This window comes from Natator depressus, chromosome 3 (genome assembly GCF_965152275.1).
Source record: "Natator depressus isolate rNatDep1 chromosome 3, rNatDep2.hap1, whole genome shotgun sequence".
NCBI lineage: Eukaryota > Metazoa > Chordata > Testudines > Cheloniidae > Natator > Natator depressus.
In genome coordinates this window covers 137,827,053-137,852,081 of record NC_134236.1, presented here as the reverse complement: position 1 = coordinate 137,852,081, position 25,029 = coordinate 137,827,053, and the positions used below count along the sequence as shown (strand labels likewise).

Sequence of the window (25,029 nt, the reverse complement as noted above, 5' to 3'; positions counted from 1 at the left end):
CCATTCAAGGGGAAACATTTTCAACTACTTATAACTTTGAGTCTTATAGGCACATTCTAGTAGAATTGCTCTCAGTACATGAAGGGTTTTTCTTTTTTTTCTTTTTAAAAGTTGAACAAAACTGGTTTTGCCATTATCTAGAAAGAAGAGAATGAAAAAAATACTTTGTTCCCAGGCCTCTTCAGATTTCACCACACTACCTTTTTGGGGGGTGTGTGGAGGGACACCAAAAAGATCTATGTGCTTCATGGAAATGTATGTAAGATTGTCTTTGCAATTCACCAGTTGCATGGGATATGCAGCTCTGGATCTGCATAAACATGTATTCTATGGATCGATCCCCAGACCACCTAAGTCTGGCCCATCACAACCTAAAGCTGGACTGTGGAGCAACCTAATTGAGGGAGTACCTGGAAGAAGTCTAGGTTCTGTATCGATATTTGAACATATTGAACAGTGCAGAACATTCTAATGCTATCTAGCAAATAGTTGCCCATGATGAAATTTCTTTGCTAATTTTCTTTCAAGGGGAAAAAACCCTAGGAAATTCCATACAGAAACCCAGAAAGTTGCAAAGTGAGAAACTCAACAGTCGGAAAATGAAATTAAGGTTGTATAGGTTAGACTGTGAAGGTCAGAATGGGTGATCATCCTGATCCTTCTGGACTTAAAAATCTATTAATCTTAACTCTTCCCTCTTTTGTACATGCATTACAGTTTAGGGCCAGGTTTTCAACAGATCTCAGCATATTTGGTGCTGAGCTCTTCTGAAATTCTAGCCATAAGTGGGAACTACTGGGTGCTCAGGACTTCTAAAAATCTGGTCCTTATATTGCTGTCTAAATGGAAGCTGAGCTCTCCTGAGTATCTGGCAGTTGGCATCTTATTACATGGTGATACACTGTTTCTCCTGTTGTACAATGTAAGATAATATGCAACCTTAATTATTATGTTTTTGATAGAATATACAACTATAACGGAGATTATTTTGGCATTTAGAACTGAAGGCTGTACATCTTTCCTTTATATGTTGTAAAAAGCAAAGGCGTGATTCAGTCGACACTGTCTTTTTTGAAGCAAACTCTTTCATTTACGTTAATCTGATCTGCCATGAAATTTGTGAGCTTGGTGATGACATTGACATGCATGAGAGACATCTTGCAGCATGTACAGTTATAACTGACCATTTGTAATTGACTTGACTAGACAGTGAAAGAAGAGTGAAGTCTAATCTCTCATTCTTTGAGGTCATAACTTCGAATGGGTGAAAAACAGAAATCCATCCAGCAGCATCAAGTTATTCCATGCTGAGTTGCTCAGGTGTGAGAGACGGGGGTTCTTCTATATTTTATTGTTTTCACTGAGATTGTTTGTTTGACAGTAAATGTTAGATATCAAGTTGTCTACAATATGTGACCGAGTGATTTACAGTGCACAAGTGACTTGTCTAACTTAATCAGTTGTATGTGAGGTAACAGTTTCAAAGAACCTATATAAATTTATTTAATCTTTCAATGTACTTGTTAATTTAAATGTTAGCCTCACATTTACATAATTTATACAATAATAGCAGTGCTATGTAAATAGCATGTGCCCTTCAACAGTGATTTAGAAAATATCCACACAGCCAACCTATATCATGTTAACCAAGTGTGTAAACTAAAGAATTAGATGAGGCCAGCGCTAGATCACACATACTATTCACTGCAGTTTTGTGGTATGATAGCTGTAGCCGTTGGCACAGTCCCTGCAGCATGAAGTAGCATGAGAACAGTGCTAGAGCTTGCCATGTAAAAAACTTAACCACAGACCAAGGACTGATGAATGAATTCATTTTGGATAATTTCCTACTTCACATTAACAAATAAGTGAAACAGTTACTCAGAAGTGACTGAGTTTGTGTTTTTAAATACTGTCGGCAATGAGAAAAATACGAGAGATGTTTGAACAAATAGGAAGGAAGGAAGGAATGACTTTTTTTTTAAAGACATGTACATATTTTCCAAAAAATATTTTACATGTTGTACCTAATCTATGAACCTGAATCTAGCTAGCTATGCTATATTTTATTTGTGTGTGTGTGTGTGTATAAATTAAATAATTAAAAGGTCCAGGGTGGGATATTATAAAATAAAAGCACTGACTCCACCACAATCATAAACTTCCATTCTTTCAACCACAAACTTCATATACTAGTCTTGAGATCTAGTGTGAAGTAGAGTTATATCAAAGGATCAAATCAATGATTTAAGCTGGTAGTCCCCCTAGAAAAGTCATGGTATTTCAGAGGTACAGTATATTCCTATCAATCTCTCAATAGCCAGGAAAAAGATACCATGAACCATGCTTTTAACATAATTCAAACATGGGGAAATTTAAGAACAAGATGGGATAATATAAGAGCTGCATATATGTTGACATACTCACTTGCAAGCTTTACAGTGAACAGCCCCTCTCAGTGTACCCCAAAGCAATGGCAGTACTTGATTGAGGAATATCTTCTTCTTGGGGGGAACCAGTATTTCTTAAATTTCAAATTATCACCAATTCAGAGTTTCCCTCCTTATTAGCTCTCTGTGGGTCAAATTCTTGTCCCACTAAACTCAATGACAAAATTGACTTTGATTGGACCAGGCTTTGGCCCTGCGCGTTTTAATGTGGCGTTCATGAGTAGTGCTGGCTTGACAATTTGGGAGGCCAGTGGACAGTTTATCCAAAGAACAGGTTCAGTATAGATAGCAGCATTGTGAACTCTCCCAGACTGCTTCACCAATGTACAGTACTCTCAAACCTGCTCCAGGAGGACCATTTCTAAAGGATAAGGGGATGGCTGAGCCATTTACCCATTCAGTTTTTGGCCGCTGTGCTTGGGTTTCCGAGAAGGATGCCAATTGTCTTGGTGATCTCTCTATTTTACGAATGTATAGAGTTCCCATTATTGTAATATCTGAGGACCTCACAACCTTTAATGTATATGTCGTCACAACACCTCCGTGAGGTAGGGAAGTGCTATTATCCTTATTTTGTCAGTAGGGAACTGTGGCACTGAGAAGCTTGAGCCTAGATTTCTAAAGGTATGTAGGCTATGCTCCGCTCAGTGTTGCAACACCTAAGTTTAATTTTCAAAAGGGGTTTAGGAACCCCAGAGCCTAAGTCTCATTGTAAAACAGTGGGACTTAGTCTCCTAAATCAGTGAGGTGTTCCAGCACTGAGCAGAGCACCACCTACATACCAAAGTCACACCGGAAGTATGTGACTGACTTGAACACAGGTCTCTCCAGTTCCAAACTATTGTCCTAACCACTGGATCATCCTTCCTTTCTGTGCACTGTGAGCATTCACCCTCTGAGAATACCAAGTGCAGTCACATAGCTAGCAAAAAAGAACATTTTTAAAAATATTCTGACCAGCTCTATTAGTTTAGAAATCAATTTGTTGATTCAGTACTTTCCTAACCCTGTCTCTAGTCCACTTGCCTTTCGTATTGTGTTCTGCGATGAGTGGAGCATCCTGCTTAACTCATTATTGCCTAGCTGTGTAAAACAAACTGTGGTTTGTTTGTGTTTTTGTTTTTTTGTTTTTTTTAAATAAGAGTCTTTCCCTATAATTATATAAATATATGTACAGTGCACACAAATGAAACTTACTAAATCCTTGTACGCATTGGATATTTATTATCGCGTATCAAGGATTTGATCTGAGAAAAAATGAAAGAAACTATTCCCTCCCTCAGTATTGCTTTTAATGAGCAAATCTGTCTCACCCCAGGAAGTTGGAGCTCTTTAATTTAAGGTGTGGGCTAGGGGAATCCTATCTCTAGCTCATCTTCTAATAAATGCAGTTTTCTTTTTAGTGTCTACAGCTCCAGCCAATGTCAGGGGGTGAGTTACATCAGGGAAGCTTCACTCTATTGCTTTTTTCCCCCTTCAGTATCACCCCAGCTCCTTAAGTGCAGAAAGGAGTGTCTAAATAAAGACGTGTGTTTGGAGGGCAGGAATCTTCTCACATGGCCTCTCTGGACTGACCTTGCCCACCTGTGGTGTTAGACCCCAGACTGAGCTTGTGTGTCCTACCGACAATCAGACACTTTATATGTGTACAAATAACCAGCCTTAACTTCACCACAGAAATGGATTTCTTCCTCTAGAAGGTCAGTGCTAAGAGCAAGAGCTGAGGGTCGGAACAGGGAGGTGGGGAAGAGGACAAATGAATCAGGGTGGTGTTCTTCCCCCATCTTCAGAACAGGAAGGTGGGGGATGAAAAAGCTTGCCAGTTTATGATTCTGCAGGACTCTTAGAGGATAATATCACCAGGTTGTATACAGGCTCTCATTCAAGGTCCTTTCTGAAGGTGGTCCTTTTCCTGTGGTCAAGTGTAAACATTAGGACCTGAATGCAAATGGTAACACCACACTGGGGAGATGTCTGTTACCTTCTTGTGGCTTAACTACCTAGAAGTGTCAACCGGAACTCTAGGTGCAGCATTGCAGCTGTAGACAGTGGTATAGATCTGGAGCTCAATCACCTTTGAACACTTACAACTGGGTGTAGTGATAACTCCTATGAACAGTAGTATTCAGGGAGGCTACTTGTGGTAGTTTTCATTTATAAAGTGAGCAAAGGGCTGGGCTGGCTACCCCAAGACAGCTCATCCAAACCTGGCTTCTGAACTTGGCCCATACATGGATTTGTGGGGAGAGAGCACCTCAGAACTTTTGAGATCACCAGTGCCACCAATGAACCTGGATGGACTCCAAAGGAGGCTATTTTCAGTTAGCCACATTGGGAAGGAGACACATGCATTCAAACAGTCATTGAGGTGTGCCATTAAAGTGGAGCAGGGAATTGTGGACCTGGCTCCCCAACAGGGTTAAAAGCTGCCTCAGTCTTCCGAATCAAACTAATGGGAAAACTTGAGAAGCAGATTGGAGAGAGAAGCAAGGGGAGTCCTCTTTTACACTTAGAAGCTCCGACTCTGGAGCCAGCTGCTTTTTTTTTTCTGGTCCCTTGATGCACATTTAAGGCCTGACTTTCAGCTGTGCATTCATTTCTTTTGGAGGCATAGGTGCCTCACACGCCTGCAAATCAGGGCCTCTTTGCTTGTGAAGGGTGCTGGATTGACACTCTTGGGGACCCCAGTCCAGTCCCTCTTATCCACAGAACTGAGATACCACAGGTAGCAACTTCTCGACCTAACCAATGTGAAGGATAACCTCTGGAGAAACCACCTTCGTTGGTGAGATGGTAATTTATTCTCCAGACTAATTCAGTACGCAGTACCAGTTGTGGTGATGTGACTGTTTATCCACTAGAAACTGAAGCAAGGTCACTAACTGTAGGCCTTTGTGACCCCCTCATATAGTGTCACTGCTCACGAGTGAATAAAAATTAATTTAAACCAGTGGTCTAGAAATAATTCCTATTTTTTTCCCCCTTTCAGTTGTAGATAACCTCTTTATGTACTACAAACGATTGTGACTGTTTCCTTCTTCCTATCCCAGCACCTGCCCCAAACTAGTGGTGCTGAGCCATTTTTGGTCCCATCTGTTTGCATTCAGAAACAGGTTTGGCTTATAGGGTGGCACATTTTTATAATTGTATCAACTGAGCTCTGAAGAGTAACTTTCCAAAACTCTTGAGCTTTTCTCTCTCTCCTTTGCGGCTTAAGAACTTTCATCTCAGATCATCACAGAGTGGCAGGACCAGTACAGCTTCATAGTCTGCAAAGCCCCAGATGTTGTCTGACTCTTTTCTTCTACCAAAAAAAAAAAAAAAAATGAAGGGTTCAGTTTGTTGGATAGAATGCCCCTTATGCTCCCCAGTGAGCCTTGCTCTCTTTCTCTTCCTCCTCTTGTGCACAAGCATTCAATCTAGTATTCACCTGTCATGGATGAAACATGTTAACTAGCTAGCTGTGTAATCAGATTATTGAGAGCTGGCTTGGCCAGTTCAGTTGGATGACTCAATACACTTAGACCAAACCAAGTGCTGGCATGAAATGGAGTCTCGATATCTTTGTTCTCACATACTGTAGCATAAGGCTTCTCAAGAATGATCAGATCTATCATCTTTCTATTTCTGATTCTGTTTCTTAAGCACAGCCAGCAGGATGCATGCACTGGACAGACAAGGAGATGCAGAATTTACCATTTTACAGTGGGGTTGTAAATGAACATGGGCTAACTTCTGCCCTCCACAGAGAATACACTTTTTCCTCTCCAGAGTTAAATCTGCCTCTGTCCACTTGCCATATGGCGGTGGGCCCAGAAAACAGACCTTTGAATATGTTGATGGATTCTTTACCCAATTGTCTGTTACCTAGCCAAGGGAGAGTTCCAAAGGACTGTCCCTGACGGACAACTCGGTTTCCAAACTCTTCTCGGTGAGGGTTGAGATGCAGCATAAAATTCCTGAAATAAGGCAACTAAGGACAGGGGAGGGGTCTCCTTTCAGGCAGTATGTTCTATGGGATTGAGCATGGTATTGGGACACAGGGTTGCTTGATTTCTAGTCCTGACTCTGTCACAAGATTTACTAGGCCAATGGCAAATCACATATTCTGTAAAGTGAGGCCGATAAAACAAACTTGAGATTGTTGTGAGCTTTAGTTAATGCTTGTGCTTCACTCTGAAGATTGCACTTACATAGCTGTTTACAAGTGATTACTACAAAGAACTCTGCCTGTAGGATTGGTGGTAGAGAGTAAACTGCTCAGTAACTTTCCCTGAAATACCTTGCAAATACCAGTGCTATCTGATTTGATTATATTTTCTGACATTACTGTTGGCTCTGGTCCTGCTAGAGCAGAGAAGTCTTGATCAAGTGGCTTATTCAAGGACAAATGTTTTAGCTGAGTCTCCCCCAGATTCCAGGCGAGTGACTTTTTTTTTTTTTTTCCCTCCTCATTTGGCAGGAAAAGGAAGGCTAATGATGCTCCTTTAAATGAAATGAAATTTGTTGCATTAGGTTAGTCTAGACAAAGGAAATCAAACTAATTAGCAGAAAGACTGTAATGACAGGTCTTCCTACACTGCACATTTAAAGTACCTCATCCAGGCTCCTGTGGTTTGGTATGTATTCAGAAGGATAGCTCCGGTCTTCCTTCCCACAAAAGATGAGAAATAGAATAATACTGGGCTTCAGTTAGAGACATAACCATAATTCAATACTAGGCAGAGGTCTGGGGGCCAGGAAGGCTGCCATGCCAAGCTAATGTCATAAAACACATAATCCCAGTTTATGCATGGCAACTGATCTCCCTGTGATTGAATTTCAACTCAATAAGGGGCCAAGTTTATAAACTATTAAAATACAGAAAGAACAAATATTTACATTCTTAAGAAAACAAGAGAGGGTGAATCACAGAACAGAGCATTAATCAAAGCCACAATGTCCTAGGTGTGGCACAGCCGATTGTTGCCATCAGTGTGAACTGGGGGAAAATGAAGTTAGTTTCCAGTATTTGGGATGTGCTGTGCTACAGGCACTTTTAAAACACCTCACTAGAAAGTCATCACTTTGTTACTGACCGATCTTGGTAGTAAAAATGAATAAACTGCAGTTTCAAACTTTCTGTAAGCTTAAAGTCCTTTCACCAGGTCCATTGTAAAACTAGAGTATGCATTTTCTGGTATTTGAAATAGTCTTGGACAGAAGTAATATTTGTACTTAGGTATATAATCTATATTTGGACATCCTATATAGCCGTGCATAATCTGTTCAGGCCGTGGCTCAAGCACCAAATGTTTTGATCTACATCTGTTTTTGTATAATTGAAAAACATGACAGTAGAAAAAATGACTTTAAAGATATTAATATATGGATAGACTAAGTCACTCGGACTTCTTTAGAAGCCATACAAGGTAACTCTCTCAAACAATTTGGGTTTTTCACTCATGTAAAGAAGGAAGACAACTATTAAATTCCAACTCCAGAGTCTTTATTCTACATAGCAAGGAAAAGTTGGTAAGTAATATACCTGCTTAGAGTATGTACACTGATATGTTAGGACTACTATATAAAATATTTATAGTCAGTCACTCACAAGCTTTTGCAGGATGCAAATAGGATCCAAAAGTTCATCCAACTGGCAAGATACAATCACGCTTGCTAGCCATACTACCCAAGCTTATTTCTGCTGTGGTATCCTTGCATAATGATACTGCAACAGCATCAAAGGTTTATATATCCTTTAAATAACTCTGCCTCATAGCAGGAAAAAGAGAAAACTGTCTGCCTCACTCCTAAGAGGTACCAGATACTTCAACAATGGATGTCAATATAGGAATCTAGATAGCATATAGTCTTTAATACACCTTTAATATGGGTTTATATAGATTCTCATTCTGAGGTGCTGTGGCTGCTAAACCCCCCTAAGATAAAGTGTGGATTTTCTAGCTCTTGTTATGCCAGAAGCTCAATCACTGTAGATTTCAAGATTGTGCTGTACCAAGAAACTGCAAGAGGGAGGTAATGCATGGCTAGAGTAAAAGCCTTACAATTTTAAGTTTGACTTATAACTTTGACTTTTTTAGTATGGTAACTTGTCATTTTGCTTTGAATAAAATATTGAGGTTACGTCATGTGCAACAATCCCATATATTTACAGTAGGGGATTCCTAGAGCATTGCAAACACTCAGGTGGTGGTTTAGTTATGTTAGTTGTTTGGTCATGTTATCAAAATGGGTGGTGGTAGACGCCTGAAAAAAAGCCCCCCCTGGTGAGCTGAAACTCCAAAAAGTGCATACGCTTCAAAATAAAATAAACTGATCAAAGACACCCTTAAGCAGAATCTCAACTCATGCAGCATAAATATTGATAACTTAGAAGATACAACTGAGGACAGACCTGAATGGAAAGCAACTATCAATAAACGATGGTTCTAAACAGTGAGGAGGACAGATGTGAAAAACTGTTGGGGGAAAAAAGGATCAAGTGTCATACCTTAAATTTTGAAGCAAAGTTGTTTTTCATTTTGAGATGTTGAAATGCTTTCTTTTGACAACTTCGAAGCTTTTTACTTGAAAATTTTCAAAATAGTTGCAACCAACCCTTTCCTGCAAAGAGTTTGTTTTGATAAATCAGTATTTTCTGATGTAAAAAGTCCTGCTGAAAAATACCTGACCAGCTCTAGACAGAACCTGTTTTTCAGTTCTCTGGGGGGAGGGGTGCAATTTTGGCCAATACTGCACTTGTTTATATGTAGAGTGTGTGTGTGTGTGTGTGTGCGCGCATGCGGATATCCTCAGGTTTGCAGGGTTCTACTAATCAAATTAGCAGATGTCTCAAAAACAGTGGGAGTGGTAAATAATAAAGAGGACAGGTCACTTATTCAGAGTTTTTAATACATTTAAAGTATTGGGTTTTATGTTTACCCTTCTTATATGTTCTGCAGTTGCAAGGGGCCTAGGATTGGGCATTTTAGTGGTCGAATTCATTAAATGATGGAGCAGGTCCTCAAGGAATCAATTCTGAAGCACTTAGAGGAGAGGAAAGTGATCAGGAACAGTCAGCATGGATTCACGAAGGGCAAGTCGTGCCTGACTAATCTAATTGCTTTCTATGACGAGAGAACTGGCTCTGTGGATGAGGGGAAAGCAGTGGAGGTGGTGTTCCTTGACTTTAGCAAAGCTTTTGACACGGTCTCCCACAGTATTCTTGCCAGCAAGTTAAAGAAGTATGGGCTGGATGAATGGACTACAAGGTGGATAGAAAGCTGGATAGATCACTGGGCTCAATGGCTAGTGATCAATGGCTCCATGTCTAGTTGGCAGCTGGTATCAAGTGGAGTACCCCAAGGGTCGGTCCTCTGGCCGGTTTTGTTCAATATCTTCATAAATTGATCTGGCTGAGGGTGCAATCCACACCATCCTCAAGTTTACAGATGACACTAAACTGGGAGGAGAGGTAGATACACTGGAGAGTAGGGATAGGATACAGAGGGACCTAGACAAATTAGAGGATTGGGCCAAAAGAAATCTGATGAGGTTCAACAAGGACAAGTGCAGAGCCCTGCACTTAGGATCCCATGCACCGCTACAGACTAGGGACCACATGGCTAGGCAGCAGTTCTGCAGAAAAGGACCTAGGGGTTACAGTGGACGAGAAGCTGGATATGAGTCAACAGTGTGACCTTGTTGCCAAGAAGGCCAATGGTATTTTGGGATGTATAAGTAGGGGCATTGCCAGCAGATCGAGGGACGTGATCGTTCCCCTCTATTTGACACTGGTGAGGCCTCATCTGGAGTACTGTGCCCAGTTTTGGGCCCCACACTACAAGAAGGATGTGGGAAAAATTGGAAAACGTCCAGCGGAGGGCAAGAAAAATGATTAGGGGACTGGAACACATGACTTATGAGGAGAGGCTGAGGGAACTGGGATTGTTTAGTCTACGGAAGAGAAGAATGAGGCGGGATTTGATAGCTGCTTTCAACTAACTGAAAGGGGGGTCCAAAGAGGATGGATCTAGACTGTTCTCAGTGGTAGCAGATGACAGAACAAGGAGTAATGGGGGAGGTTTAGGTTGGATATTAGGAAAAACTTTTTCACTAGGAGGGTGGTGAAACACTGGAATGCATTATCTAGGGAGGTGGTGGAATCTCCTTCCTTAGAAGTTTTTAAGGTCAGGCTTGACAAAGCCCTGGCTGGGATGATTTAGTTGGGGATTGGTCCTGCTTTGAGCAGGGGGTTGGACTAGATGGCCTCCTGAGGTCCCTTTCCACCATTTCATAGAATATCAGGGTTGGAACTGTCTTCTAGCATAAAGGCCAGTGCCATTGCAACAAGATGGATACAGTACAGTGCTTGGATGACTTCATGCTGCTACTATGAAATAACAGCAGCACAGAAGTCTCCAAAGGAGAACTTAAAGTGAGAAGGTAGCACTGGATCCTTTCTTCATACAAAGGTCCCTGACTGGGCATCTTTAGTTCAACGAATCTCCAAAATCAAATGGAACTAATAAAAAAAAAAATGAAGAAAGTAGCATTTTGTCTCCATGGCAAAGGATAGGAATTCTTTGCTTCACACACCTACTTCGAGTGCTAGAACTTGGCATGTTATTTCCAAATTTATTTTCTGTCTCTTCCTTTAACAGAAGTATTGCCTCATCTTAAATACTGAGGAAAGATTAAAGGCTAAAGCTCTGACTATATAAATAACATGCATATATATTAAAATACATAGGGCTATTTCATATAACTTCTCTCCCCATTCTAGCCCTAAAGCAAAACAAAGGTTGAAAAGTAAACCTCTCCATAATAGAGATCCCAAAATTTTAAAGTTGAATGGCTGACCTTAATTATGGCCCCATGTGCATATCCCTTTCGAATTCTAGATATGAAGGCTAGAAGGGATCATCGAGTCAGACCATTTGCATAACACAGGCATGGTACACATTAAAAGGATTAAAAACTTGTCAACTGATAGGTCTCAAATTATAATTGTAAACATGGAATCATCAACAAGTTGGTGTGTTTCCAGTGGGAGTTCTGCAGGGATTTGTTCTTATCCATATGCTAGTTAACATTTTTATCAGTGATCTGCAAGAAAATGTAAAATTGTCACTGATAAAGTTAGCAGATGACACACACATTAGGGGATGGTAAATAATGAAAAGGGCAGGTCACTAATTCAGAGTGATCTGGATTGCTTGGTAACCTGGGCACAAGCAGACAATGTGCATTTTAATATTGCTAAATATAAATGTATAAAACTAGGAACAAAGAATGTAGGCCATGCTTACAGAATGGGGGACTCTCTACTGGGACACAGTGACTGAAAAATATTTGGGGATTGTGGTAGAACTCATGTTCAACTAATTATCTAGGTGTGATGCTGTGGCCAAAAGATCTAATGCAATTTTGGGATGCATAAACAGGAGAATCTCAAGTAGGAATAGAGGGTTTTTTCTTAACCTCTGTATTTGGAATACTGTGTCCAGTTCTGATGTCCACAATTCAAGAAAAATGTTGATAAATTGAAGAGGGTTCAGGTATGTATTTATAGAATAGACATTTATCATATCTCCTCTTCGATAAGCTAAACAAATCAGTCCTTTTTAGTGTTTCACTGTGAAAAGGTTTTCCACAATCATTCTTGTGCCTCTTTGGTGAACCCTTTCCAGTTTTTCAACAGCCTTTTTGAAGTGCAGACACCAGAACTGGCCACAGTATTCCATTATGCCCACACACAGGTAATTACACCTCTCTTTCTGTTTGTTGTTACCATTCCTATACATCCAAGGATTGAATTTGTCCTCTTAGCTGCGTTATCGCAATTTAAACGTGGCTTCTTAAGATTACAGAACATAATTAGAGCTGAGCTGGAACAGGACTTTCTGTTCCCCAAAATACGCTGAAGATTTTGACTTTTTTTTTCTTTTCATTCAATAGTCGGTTTTGGGGAAAAAAATATCTGAGGTGTTTGTGAAAGAGTTCCATGCCTACTCAGCTAGTAGACAGAGAGCCAGGCAGCCTGCCCACTCCCCTTCCAGGAAATGAGGAGCTGGCAAGGTTGGAAAACCACTGCCTGGGGAGCTGGGTCTTACCAGGTGAGCTGCTGAGGAGCAAGCAGGGGGAGCTGACAGGAAACTAGACATCTTTCCAATGAAATTTTGAAATCAATATGTTCCCACGTTGCTATTGCCACATCAGTGTGTTCTGCCAGGAGAACATTCCACTGGAATATTTCTGACCAGCTCTAATTATAATATGTAAGCTGGAAGTTCCTAGATGGCTACATGTATTGTACTTGACTCACTACAGAGCTAAGTTGAATACTTCAATAAGTTACAAATAAATTAACCTTAATTATCAACTAACCTTTACAAGGGTCTGGAAGATCCAGTGCCAAGGGACCAGGAAGCCTACAGAGAGACAGATGAGCATAAATGGGTGACCTCTTGGTAAAAACAGTTATTGACTGCAATGGCTAGAATTTCACTGAATCTGAGTGTCTGTTAATAGCATTGTTCACCTCTTACAAATATATACAAGCTTAAATGCTTGTTCTCCTGGCAAGCTGCCACTGTAGCCCTTTACCAATAGAATGGGAGGGGTCTGATATCCAACCCTGTTAGAAGGTGTTGGAATGCTGCAAGTCGCGGCTACTTAAGCCGTGCCTGCATTAGCACTCTTGTCAGGATAACTTTCACTCAGGGTGTTTTTAAAACAAAACAAAAACAAAAAAAACCACAAACAAAAAATAAACAAACCAAAAAAGCCCCACATCCCTGAGCGACATAAGTGACATGTTGATGTGGACAGCGCTATGTCGGTGTGAGAGCTGCTCCCGCTGACATAGTTGTTGCCTCTCCCAGAGGTGGTTTTTGTGATGTCGATGGGAGAGCTGTCTCCTGTCGGCATACAGCGTCTTCCTCAGACACGCCGCAGTGGCACAGCTGCAGCGCTGCATGTGTAGTCAAGCCCTTAGTTCCTGCTAACTCACTGGAGTAGATATGGCTTATTAAACTCCTCTCCCTCCTCACCACAGATTCAAGAGGTTGGGGATTGATCCTGCTTTGAACAGAGGATTGGACTAGACGACGACCTCCTGAGGTTCCTTCCAACCCTGACATTCTATGATTCTATGACTAGCCTTCTACCAAAGGCAGCTAGATCTTAAGAGATAGTCCTTACGCGAGGACTCTTGTGGGCGCTGATGGTAGCAGCCAACCTTGGGGGAGAACTCATTATGATTATATTTTTCTAAGTGGTGATTAACCTCTAATCAATAAGTGTGACTTCTGGCAGCGCAGGGTAGGGCCTCCCCCCACACGTTATACCCTCAGACGTCATCTGACTTTGTGTTATTCCTGCAGTAGTTGCTCCTTAACAGCTGCAAAATGCCATGACAATGAATAGCAAAGGAGGAGCCTGACTTTATAAGCTGTGTTTCCTGGTTTAAAGTCAGGAGGCTCTTTTTTATTTTAAAGGCAAATCACTAGAAGTCAAAACTGTGTCTTTCCACGGCTCACTTTTTTGTAGGGCATGTGATGGAGGCCTGATGGCTTGTTAGAAGGCAGGGCTTATTTTTCACGGGAATATTATGACTCCATAGATCATTGTAGCTATAAACATTTTTTTTTTAATCTCATGATTTATGTATGTTTCCATGAGTTTTTAAGAACCCAGAGTTGATCTAGTGTCCGCTATCTCACAGTTCCAAATTCAACACATGCAGCTGAACCAAAGACATTGGGCGCAATTCTTTTCTGCACTAAGACACGCGTGGCAATGGGTGGGGCCAGGGAACAAGTTACACCTCCTTGTTTGTCAAGGTGCCCTAGCGCCAGCTCTTATGTAAGTTACAGCATTGTAGGGGCTTCTGCTTTCACTTATAACAGCTGGCTATGGTCCTTAAGCAGTCCTTTATGCCCTCTGAGAATTGTCCTAGGGAAGCTTACCTCTGCTCTACTTTTATACTGCAGGTAAGAATGGTGTGAAGATGGGCTCCACTGCCTTTATGCTAATTAAGATTTTTCCCTTTTGCTGGAGGAATTCTCACCTGGCCAGTTGTGGCCAGATTAAATCCCCTTTGTGAATCTTGGGTGGAACGGAACTGGGTCTGAGGCTCTGGCCCATTATTGCCAGCTGCCTATATTCAGTGGACCCAGCCTATTCAGAAACAAAATCAACTTAACATTCACCATGTTACTTTTGCACCTTTAGAGTAGGCTTCTCCAAAATGCTTCTGTGCTTTCATTGAGGTTTCTTTTCTTTTTTATGGTGGTTACCTGGAATATATAGTGCATGGAATGTTTCTGTCACCAGGTTGTATGTACCTTTGTTTTCTTGAATACAGTTTGTGCTGCTTACAGTGCCTGGGTTTAAGAGGGGGCGATTTGCAGGTTAGCACAGCTCCGAAGAGGCACCCATGTGATTAGAAATGTGGTGATCTAAAAGGATGCACAACACTTGGACCTCCTAGTTCAGGACAGAGCAATACACTCTTTGTGAACATCTAAAAATCCAGGTTTGATAGGGATCAAATGATAGAAATAGCTGGTGTGTGCATACCTGATTACTAAAATACTTGGTTACATGTACTGCAGATTTTGGGTTCTGATAACCTTACAATAGTGGCTTTGAGTAATAATGCTTTATTAGTTATAAACATGGATTTACTGGATAAATCCTAGCTTCTTCTTCCATCAAACGCCCTCATTCTCTAGGTAGAAGCTATTTCAGTGATTGTTAAGCTACTGTAATTTCATGCCTTTTTCTTCATAGACTCTCAGAACTGGTGGGGCTTCTACACCACCCCTCTCTGGAGGAAGAAGGTGAATCAGGTATTTAAAATTTCTGAACAGTTGCACTGAGATCTTGATGCCACTACTTCTTTTTTTCGAAGGGGTTTTAAATCCCCATTTGATTTTATTGTTAAATTGTTCTTAATACTATTGGCTCCATATTTTGATACTAACAATGATCTAGTTTATAGTGGAAGCTCACTGATCTGCACAGTTTGTAACGTATGTCGAAATGGATTTCCCCACTCAAGATGTAGTAGTGCCATAGTATTTTTTGGTGAGGATGGGAGGGTAAGTGGAGTGGCTCTGTTTTCTTTCTTTCTTTGTGTAAGACGTGAAGTTGTAATTGTTTGGGGGGCTTTGTATATGTGTCGTGAGCCACGTGGAGAATGCACGTTCATAAACAACATGGGGATCGATTATTTCACCCATTACTGGAGTGCGGCTACAAGTGCACAATAATGTGAGATCAGTTTGAGGAAGTGTGGGATACCTATATCAAACTGAAACTAAATGTGGGACTGTAGGTTTTGGATTGGATACCAGGGTTGACTTCCAGTGGTCTTGGTGCTGAATCTGCACAGAACCTTTTCCAAGAGTTTTATCCAGTCTTCATCTGAGTATTAATGTGCTGAATGTTAAGCATGCTGAAAATAGGCTATGTATTTAAAGCACCAAAGAGATCAATGGACACTTAGTACCTTTGCAAGCCAGTTTGTTTATTTGCTAATTTAGGGGGGTGTGGGTAGATGTGTACGTGTCTCTACCAACTCCAAAGCCCAGCATCTCCTTATACCATACTGGATCATTTCAGTACTAAATCAGAGGAAACTATCACTTACCACAATACTAATCTACTCTAGTGTGTCTGTTGCCGTACATTTTCTTGTTCCTATTTCCTCTGGGAGGCAGAAATACTTCTGAGTGTGTTAAAGGGAATTCTGTACAGGTGGCCTAACTTCCTCCTACAGAGAGTGATGACCTTCAGGAACGTAAGTCTTGCCAGACTGGATCAAATGACTGGTTCATGAAATCCAGTGGCCTGTCTCTAACAGTGGCCAGTTCCAGATGCAGGAAACTGTAATGGACAATTTATGGAATAATCTGCTAACTGGGAAAATTTCTTAATGTCTCAGTTAGTGACTGGCTTATTCTTTGTAAAAAAAAAAAAAGTCTTATCCATATATGTGTGCTTCTCTTTTAATCATACTAAATTATTCACCTAAAAGACCCTGTAGCAATGAGTCCAACAGATTAACAATGTATTGTACTTGTATATTTCCTCATAATAGTTGTGCATTTGTTGTCTTTCAATTTTGTGGCCGCTTGGGAATGTATAAGTTCACTCTGACAGCAAAATGCATAAAACCCCAGAAACTTCAGAAGAAATGTGAAGGAGATTATTCTGGTAGACACTGCTTGATAGCTGACTGTATTATGATTTGGAACTAGACTAGAATTGGAACCCCAAAGCTTGAAACAGGATTATATACTGTGAAGTCGCATTTTACTTTCTTCCTTTCCCATCTGACTGGGGTTGCACAGATGGGCTTTCAGGAGATTGGCAGACCTTATTTGACTTCTGAAACTTAACCAACTGGTCTCCCAGTTGTTCCTGGTGGGGAGAAGTTAGTTCAGGTCTAGCTTCTGTTAACTGATGGTTTGTGCAATTTACCCATAAGGTGGCCAAATGATCAATTTATCAATGAGAAAATGGTAGTTAGAAGGTTTGGAAGAAGTAGTGAATTCTTACTGTAGGTGAGTCTTGGCTGGGCTCTGTCTCCCAGTGGCCAGAAACCCATCCTGCTGGCATACTTGGTGACCATTGAGCGCTAAAAACTAGCCATTCTCCTAGGGAACTAAACAGATTTTAAATCTTAATATCCCAGCTCCATTAATAAACTATGTAGACTTCAACTTAAATACAATGGAAATAAATCTGTATATTGGGCTCAATACAGGAGTAACTGGATACAATTCTGTGGCCTGTGTTAAGCAGGAGATCAGACTAGATAATCTACTGGTCCCTTCATTTCTTCATTGCCATGTCCTGTGTCCAACACTTGACGATTTTAGACATGATGGCAGGGATGTCTTCAACGGGGCAGAAGAAACAGACTTAAGTTATGGCAAATAGAAAACATTTCCTTTCTCCTAAGGTGAATAAAGAGTATAATAGCCATATCTACAATTCTTAGTGAACACTGTCTAGCTGCTGCTGTGATGGGAAAATATCTGTGCTGATAAAATAAAGGCAAATTGTGCTGAAGTGTTATGTCTTCTAACCGTCACTTGTATTATTCTTGCAGGATGCTCTGGAAACTTGCCTTATCTGTTTTTCTGGTGGCGGCCTTGGTTAAAGTAACAGATACCAGGAAAAACCGACCTGCAGGAGCAATTCCATCTCCCTACAAAGATAGCACAAGCAACAACTCGGAGAGGAGGCAGCATCTGAACAAAGAAGTACTGGCCTCCAGCCAGGAGGCCCTGGTGGTCACTGAGAGGAAGTACCTTAAAAGTGACTGGTGCAAAACCCAACCCCTGCGGCAGACCGTCAGCGAGGAGGGCTGCATAAGCCGCACCATCATCAACCGTTTCTGCTATGGCCAGTGCAACTCCTTCTACATCCCCCGGCATGTGAAAAAGGATGAGGAATCCTTCCAGTCCTGTGCTTTCTGCAAGCCTCAGAAAGTCACCTCCTTCACTGTGGAGCTGGAGTGCCCTGAGCTGGATCCACCTTTCAGACTCAAGAAAATCCAGAAAGTCAAGCAGTGCAGGTGTATGTCTGTGAACCTCAGCAACTCGGAGAAACAGTGAAAGCAAGTATCTGGCTACTGCTTGGCATCACCCCATCGGATTTGCTGCTGTCTCTCCTCTTCCCTGAGCAGACTCATTGTCTGGTTTTCTTTCTTCAGGATGCATCTCTCTAGCAGGGAAGGCTCACTTGTCATTTGCCTACTGGAAATAAAGCTTGGCCTGGGCTATGTTAGGTACCTTGCCATAAAACCTCAGCATATTTCCGATCTAATCATCTTGCAATTGAATCTTTAAGGGTGGAGCCGGCCCCTCCGAGTTTGGGATTGATGATCATCTAGGTGAGCGATGGCTGAATCCAGCATTTCCCACTATGTGGGAAAAACCCTCTGCCCTACACTCCAGTCCTTTCTGTGGGAAGAAAATGTGTCTCGCTACCTTTCCATCTCACTCAGTGTTCAGTCTGGAGCTTTTCACCTTCATATTTAAGTGCTTGGTGCTGCCACCTGTGGCTGTGAGGTGCAGCTCTGGGATACAGTACAGTGCTAAAAGAAAGGGAGGGGCAGTGAGCCTGATCCAGGAACTCTCACGTTGGATGACAGAATGGCTCTGCACTCCTTGTCTGAGATGGAGATAAGCACGGGGAGAGGGAACGTTAGGCCAGCCACAGCTCTCTCTCAGCAGCCACTGCTTGTCCGTCAACAGACTGAAGATGGATTCTTGTGCTGTTGCAGTTTGACTATATCACACACAGTCTTTCTACAGCAATGTTTATTTTGTAACCTAGCTATAGTAAAGTTGTTTAAAATATTATTAGACCTAGCCATGTATATTTTTCTTGTGGCAGAATATTCCGAAGATTAGATTAAAGTGTTTTTGAGTAAATAGACTTGATTGCTAGGTCAGTCACCTGACTTGAAACTGACAGGTTTTGAATGGGCTTTCAGTAGATTCTGCCTTAGTTTGTTCCGAAACCCATCCAGTTATTACTGTGTATTTATTCCTGCGAGGGGTGGGTTTGCGGGGAGGGTATTAAAACAGTTGTAGGAGCAGTATTTCACTTAAGTTATTAAAGCATTGCAGCACAAAGGACAGATTGCAGTCATTGTTGCTTTGAATACAAAAGCTGCCTTACATATCAGTTTCTTCAGGTGTCGGGAGTGGCATCTTCCGCACAGTGAATGGGAATCAAGTGACCTTTGTCACGTTGAGGGAAGAGTAGGCTAGCAAGTGCTTGTAGAATGGGGTCACAGCTACAGAAATGAGAAAGGGTTCTGTCCCATCCTTTACAAATTGGGCGGGAATAAGCTGTTGTAACTACTGCAGCACTGTTGCCCCATTACATTTTGATATAGGGGTATAATGAATCGATGTCGATGGATATTTCAATTAGTTTAAAGTCCATAGTAAGTTACTCACTCACCAAACTTTAGCATGTTTGTATATTCAGTATGTTCTAGTTCAGATGTCTGAGACCAGTGGCTGTAATGTCTTCTCTTTAAACACAGCAAGTTAATCAAAGAGCACACAAACTAATACAAGAGACTAATGTGTGACCTTGTTGCATGTCTTATAGCTTAGCATCTGCAATACTTCTGGGCTAGTGAAATCAGCCTGTGGAGCACTTCTCTGGCAACGTCTTCAGGAATGACCAATCCAAAGGGTTAAAAGTGTTACAAACTGTTGCCAGCTATGAGTTCAATGGCATAGTTCACTATTATGCGAGGCAGGCTGCTTTAAGAGGCTTTTGGTACTGATCTCTGCTAGAGCTCACCAATCGGTTTATGGGGATTGGCACGGGGAGGATGGGATCGGGTAGGTATGTTATCCCTACATTGTTACAGCTACATTGTATGTATTTTCTGCCTTGTTGTTACACAATGTCAGAGCTGCCAAGGGAGACTCCTAGTCTAGGGCTTGCTTTAGAGGCTGGTACTGCTACACTGTCAGCCATACGAATGGGCACTGCTGAATCTAGGTTATTGGGAGCTTTTTGACAGTAGAGAGGGAGTTTGAAATGCCTGCAACCCATTAGGGTTCTAGGATTATGAGCGTGTCCTTGAAGGAAGAGATTGTAAAGCCAGGCCCTTGTGGTTAAGACTAGATAGAAATTCTCTGGGCCCTTCTTAATTATATTAACTCTACAAATTATTTAAGGAAAAAATATGCAAGAATGCTTATTAAGCTACACCCAAGCAGGGTTTCTCACCAACTTGCAATATGAATATGCTGCAGCATGAAGCTCCTCCTTGGGGCTGTTTGTATGTAAAAACTGAGTAGAGCTTGTAATGGTTCAAACTGTATTTAATTCTTGTTTTATAAATGAAAACAAAAAAATGAAGAAATGCTATAATTATTTTATAGGTGTACTGTTAAATTATAGAACAAATAAAGATACTCTAGGGTTATATGGATTCCAGGTGTGTGGGCTTTGCTTCTAACTTCAGAATCTCTTACCACTATTTTAACTGATGGTGTATTGGCTCAGTCTCCGGTTCTGCGAGGGCTCCATTTCGAATTTGCCAAAAGACTATGTATTTGTGCTACCTTGGGAGCGTGTGGGAACAAGACAGTTACAACCTGCTCTTGAGTTACCTTCTTGCTTGGAAGTGAGGAGGGGCAATAACATTCACTAGCCCTATATGTGTGGTAAATAACATCCCACTCACAAATGCTGGTTCAGCTATGCTGGCCAATGACTTGTGAGGGCGGAGCCAAGGCTCCACCAATGGCTGGCCTGCCTGTCCACAGAGGCTGTCTTGTGTCATGCTTCAGCCTACATGGTGCTACCCACAATGCAGATGGCCTATCTAAGGAAGTAAAGGGGTGCCTTATGCACTTGCCCTGATATTGCAAGGAAGAGAGTGGCCAAGATTTCTAGTGATTGGGTTGGACTGGAGAGACGATGGTTGCATAGCAGGTGTCAAGAGTGTGTGGCTCTCCCGCTGTTTGCCATTTGTCCTCCACAAAATAAATTCTTCCAAGTTTAACGGCCTTTGGCAAAATGTCTTTTATAATAGTCAGTTGGAATGAAACCAAACAGAGACTTGTGAAACTTACACTTTATAAGGGTTAGTTTAACTTCCAAAGTAAGATTTTTTGTGTGTGTGTGTGTGTGTGTGTGTGTGTGTGTGTGTGTGAGCCAAATACATTTTGCCTTCAAGATGCATCATAGAGCACCTTGTTCTAAGGTAGCTGTAAGTGTTGAGGGGGCTGCTTATTTCATTTAATAAACTTAATGATTCAGATCCTGCTTCAAAAGGGATGGATATTAGCTACTTGAGTGCAAGAAGAATCTCTGTTAGCAGAACTTGCCTCCGACACACCTAAGTAGTCACTAGGGAATGCTGAGAAAGGTGGTAAGTGCCCTAACCACCAGGCTACAGAGTCCTTTTCCCCACCTGCCTTCTGGGCCAGTGATTATTCAAGTTGTTTTTATAAGGTAGAACAGCTTCACCTGGAGAAACTGAGGGAAAACCATCACCCGGGGCAGGGGATCATAGGCCTGGGTTCAAGTCCCTGCTCTGTATTGGGTAGAGTCAAGGTTTGAACCTTGGTCTCTTCTGTGTGAGCACTTTAGCCAGTAAGTAAAGGTTACAAAGGGATACCTTTTCTCTCCTTGGCTAGGTGAGCTCAGAGCATGCCTACTGGATTAGGTTCCTTGGGTGTGATAGGTGGAGTGGGGTAAAATCTCATTTTGAGAATCCTGTTGGGGCTTAGCTGTGAGCTAGGGGTCAGGATTTAGCAGCTGAGCAGGGGTTTTGAGGATCTAAATTTGGGGTTAAAGAACCTAAATCCCTCTTTGGATCTAGCCCTAGCTATGCCTTTCCAGCCTTCAGCTACCTGATAAGTGCAAAGATAATCCCTCCTATCTTCCCTCGAGACAGTATGGGGAGAGCATGGCAGATCCTTCCAGATAAATAGAATAAACACTGGGTACCCAGCTGCACGTTCTGTGACACCTTGAAAACATGCCATATGGTCATCATAGAATTACAGACTCCACAGGGCCCTGTTTTGGGATTAATATGTTATTGCCTACCTCTTGGGTATGTCTACACTAGAGTTTTGAAACATGAACTCATGTGGGATGAGCCTAGGCTGAACTACAGATGATTGCAGAGGGCCCAGAAGAGCCTTTACTCACATGCTAACTGGCAGTCCATTAACTCCAGGTACAAACCTCTACTGCAAACATGCCTTAGTTACTGTTTCAGGCTACCTGCAGCTGTAGGTAGGGGTGTGTGTGTGTGTGTGTGTGTGTTTGTGTACACACACACACACACACACACACACACACACACACTCATCAGTTTCTCTTGCTTAAGGGGTGTTCTGAGAGCCTTAAAAGCACAGAAATGAGTGATATTAATACTTCCCTACCTCACAGGGGAGGTAAGAGAACCAATATATGAAGGGGTTCAGACACTATGGTGATTACAACCATGTAAGTATCAATTTAAAAAAAAAAGTTTTGCCTCAGTTTCTTCATCTGTAAAAGTAGGTTTGTTAATACTTTAGTTTTGTGAAGTGCTCTGAGATAGAGGGATGAAAGTGCTAAGTACTGTTAAATCACTAGACACATAGTCATTGAAGTACCATACGGCCTGAAGGTTTCAATTTGCAACGCAAAACAACACAAGCCTTTTATAACCACTTATAAAAGCCACACTGGAATTCTCATTCTCAGTGAGCCACATCTGTATATCAGGCATGGAAGCAATAATTTAGAATGATGCAATTTGCTTAAGTAAGGGGGCGTAATGCGCTATTCTGGTTTTGAAGCAAGGCTGGAACTTTCAGCTGCAGTGTCGCTGGTAAAAGAGCAGCCAAATCCGAAAACAGTTACAACAAACCAAGCTGTGTATTTTTCACATCACTGTAGGGAAAAAAAAAATCTGCCAATCATGATACCAGAGCTCACAGCTGTACCCATGAACTGTGAGGCTCTTGGGTTTATTCATGTCGTGTAGTACCACGAGTAATTAGGTACTACACCATTAGCCAACTTTTTAGTCTCATGAAAACCAAACACCCCTTCTCTGAGGCCTTGTGCCCCCCCCCCGCAATCTCCCCTCCTGTCATGACTTGCTCTCCCCCGCCCACTTTCACTGGGCTGGGGCAGGGGGTGTACACTCTGGGAGGGAGTTAGGGTGTGGGAGGGCATGCTGACCTGGGGCGGAGGGTTCAGGTGTGGGAGGATGATCAGGAACAGACTCCAGCTGGGCAGGCTTATGAGCAATATGTATTGAAATGTAAAAGTATAGAGTACCTCATGCAGCTTTCACCATGAAAATTCATGTGGGCTCCAAAATATTGCAAGTGACTGCTGATCTTGCAGCTAATGTGCCAAATTTACTAAGGCCTAGGTCCACACAGGCTCCCTATGCAATGCCTGGGGAGCTTACGGGGACCTAAGAAGCCACCCCATGGCAGTGGGAGGAGTGCTACATAAGCTAGCCAGTAGGGATGAGGCAAGGGTCTTAGGGCTGAGCCCTTCAAATGTGTTAGAGGCCTAAACCCCTTTGGGCCTAGGCACTGAAGTCCAGCACTGCACTCTGCTCAGGGTTCACAGCCATGCCCCCCCACCCCCTTCAGGAGCTAGGTTCCTATGCCCTTTTTTGCCTTTATAACTTTTAACACAGACAGGGCCCAACCCATGAGGGCACCCCTAGTGTGAGGCTTATGAGCTGGGTTCAGGAATCAGTGCACATGCCCAAATCCTAACCCTTTACCAATGGAAACTTGGGTGCCTAGAAACCGAAAGCATCTCCAGGATTAGGCAGCAGCTGAACACGGTTTTAGATATTCTGGCTTTAGAAGCTAGTTAGCTAATGTGGCAGGTGCCCAAATCCCTTTTGGCGCTAACCCCTAGGTGCAAACCATTCCATTGACTGCAACAGAATTGTTCACACTTATGTTGGAAGGAACTGGCTTAATGTGTGCTCTGTGCATACCTACCTTCCCCCCCCCCCCCCCCATACCCACAAAAGACAACTAAGTCCAGGATTTCTCACACTATCCAAAAGCTATTAAATTCAGGCACTCCCATGGGATGCAGAAGAGCCAGGTTCAAAACCTCACGCTCCCTGATTGGGAGCAGGGACTTGAAGCTGGTCTCCCAGATGAGCAGTCTAATCATCAGGATGTGGCATCAACCTCTGTCTGGCCCAGTGAATATGTAATTACTTAACACAAAGTGGAACAGCTTCCACAGGAAAGATAGATAGAGAGTGCCATAAATACCCTTTGCCTGGTGATCAGGGTACTCACCAAGGTTGCTGGAGACCTGGGTTCAATCCTTCCTCCAACTCAGGCAGAACAGAGATTGGCAAACAAACAGGTATCCCACATCCCAGATGAGTGCTTTGACTACTGGGCAATTGGCTATAATTGGTCAGTGGAATCTCTCTCTAGTTTTTCACCAGAAAGGGTTGACCTGGTTCAGGCCCCTAGCCCCAGGAGGTTAAGAATCATGAGCAGAGAGGAACCTTGATGTGGCCTGTCAGTCAAGGCTCCAAGACCCAGGTCAATGGGATTTAGCGTTTGGTGCCTAACTATTTCCCTGGTTTTCTTCATTTCACTGGTGGGTAGCTTCTTCAGCTCGCTGCTCAGCTTGCTGCTTCAGAGAATCCTTTTCTTAGGCACCTAATGCTCCCCCTACAATATATGGGGCATTTAAGTCAAGGCTGATGATTCCACTGGATGGCAAGATACCTAGGCATTAGATGTTGGAGAGTGGCCACTAGTGGTGACTGATGAGAAATGACAAAGAAAAAAAATCCTGGCTACCCTGAAAGATGCAGAAACTTCAGGGGAACTGGAGACAGTAGAAGATGAAGCACAATTTAGGGTTTAAGTATAGCTGTCAGCAACACCTATCATTCAGCTTGCCTAAGAACAAAAGTGTCTTTCCCAGGAGCTGGAAATTGGAGTGACAAATACAGAGATACAGTAGCGATGAACACGTCCCAGGCTAACAAAACTTTAGCACTTTCTCAGTGAATTTGGCCCATGATGCTATG

At 42.2% G+C, this 25,029-nt stretch overlaps 1 protein-coding gene across 4 annotated transcripts in view; it reads left to right on the top strand.

The window, feature by feature from the left end:
* The window catches only part of GREM2 (gremlin 2, DAN family BMP antagonist), a 48,434-nt gene extending 28,031 nt beyond the window's left edge, over nt 1-20,403 (top strand). For 2 of the 4 annotated variants that reach the window (XM_074947055.1, XM_074947054.1), the window contains 2 exons: nt 15,231-15,289; nt 17,560-20,403. In XM_074947055.1, the coding sequence (XP_074803156.1) occupies nt 17,561-18,067 (507 nt within the window). In that variant the 5' untranslated portion in view covers nt 15,231-15,289; nt 17,560 and the 3' untranslated portion in view covers nt 18,068-20,403. The remainder of the gene's footprint in view (nt 1-15,230; nt 15,290-17,559) is intronic. The other 2 variants (XM_074947052.1, XM_074947053.1) reach the window with 1 other exon arrangement.
* The last annotated feature ends 4,626 nt before the right edge of the window (nt 20,404-25,029 follow it).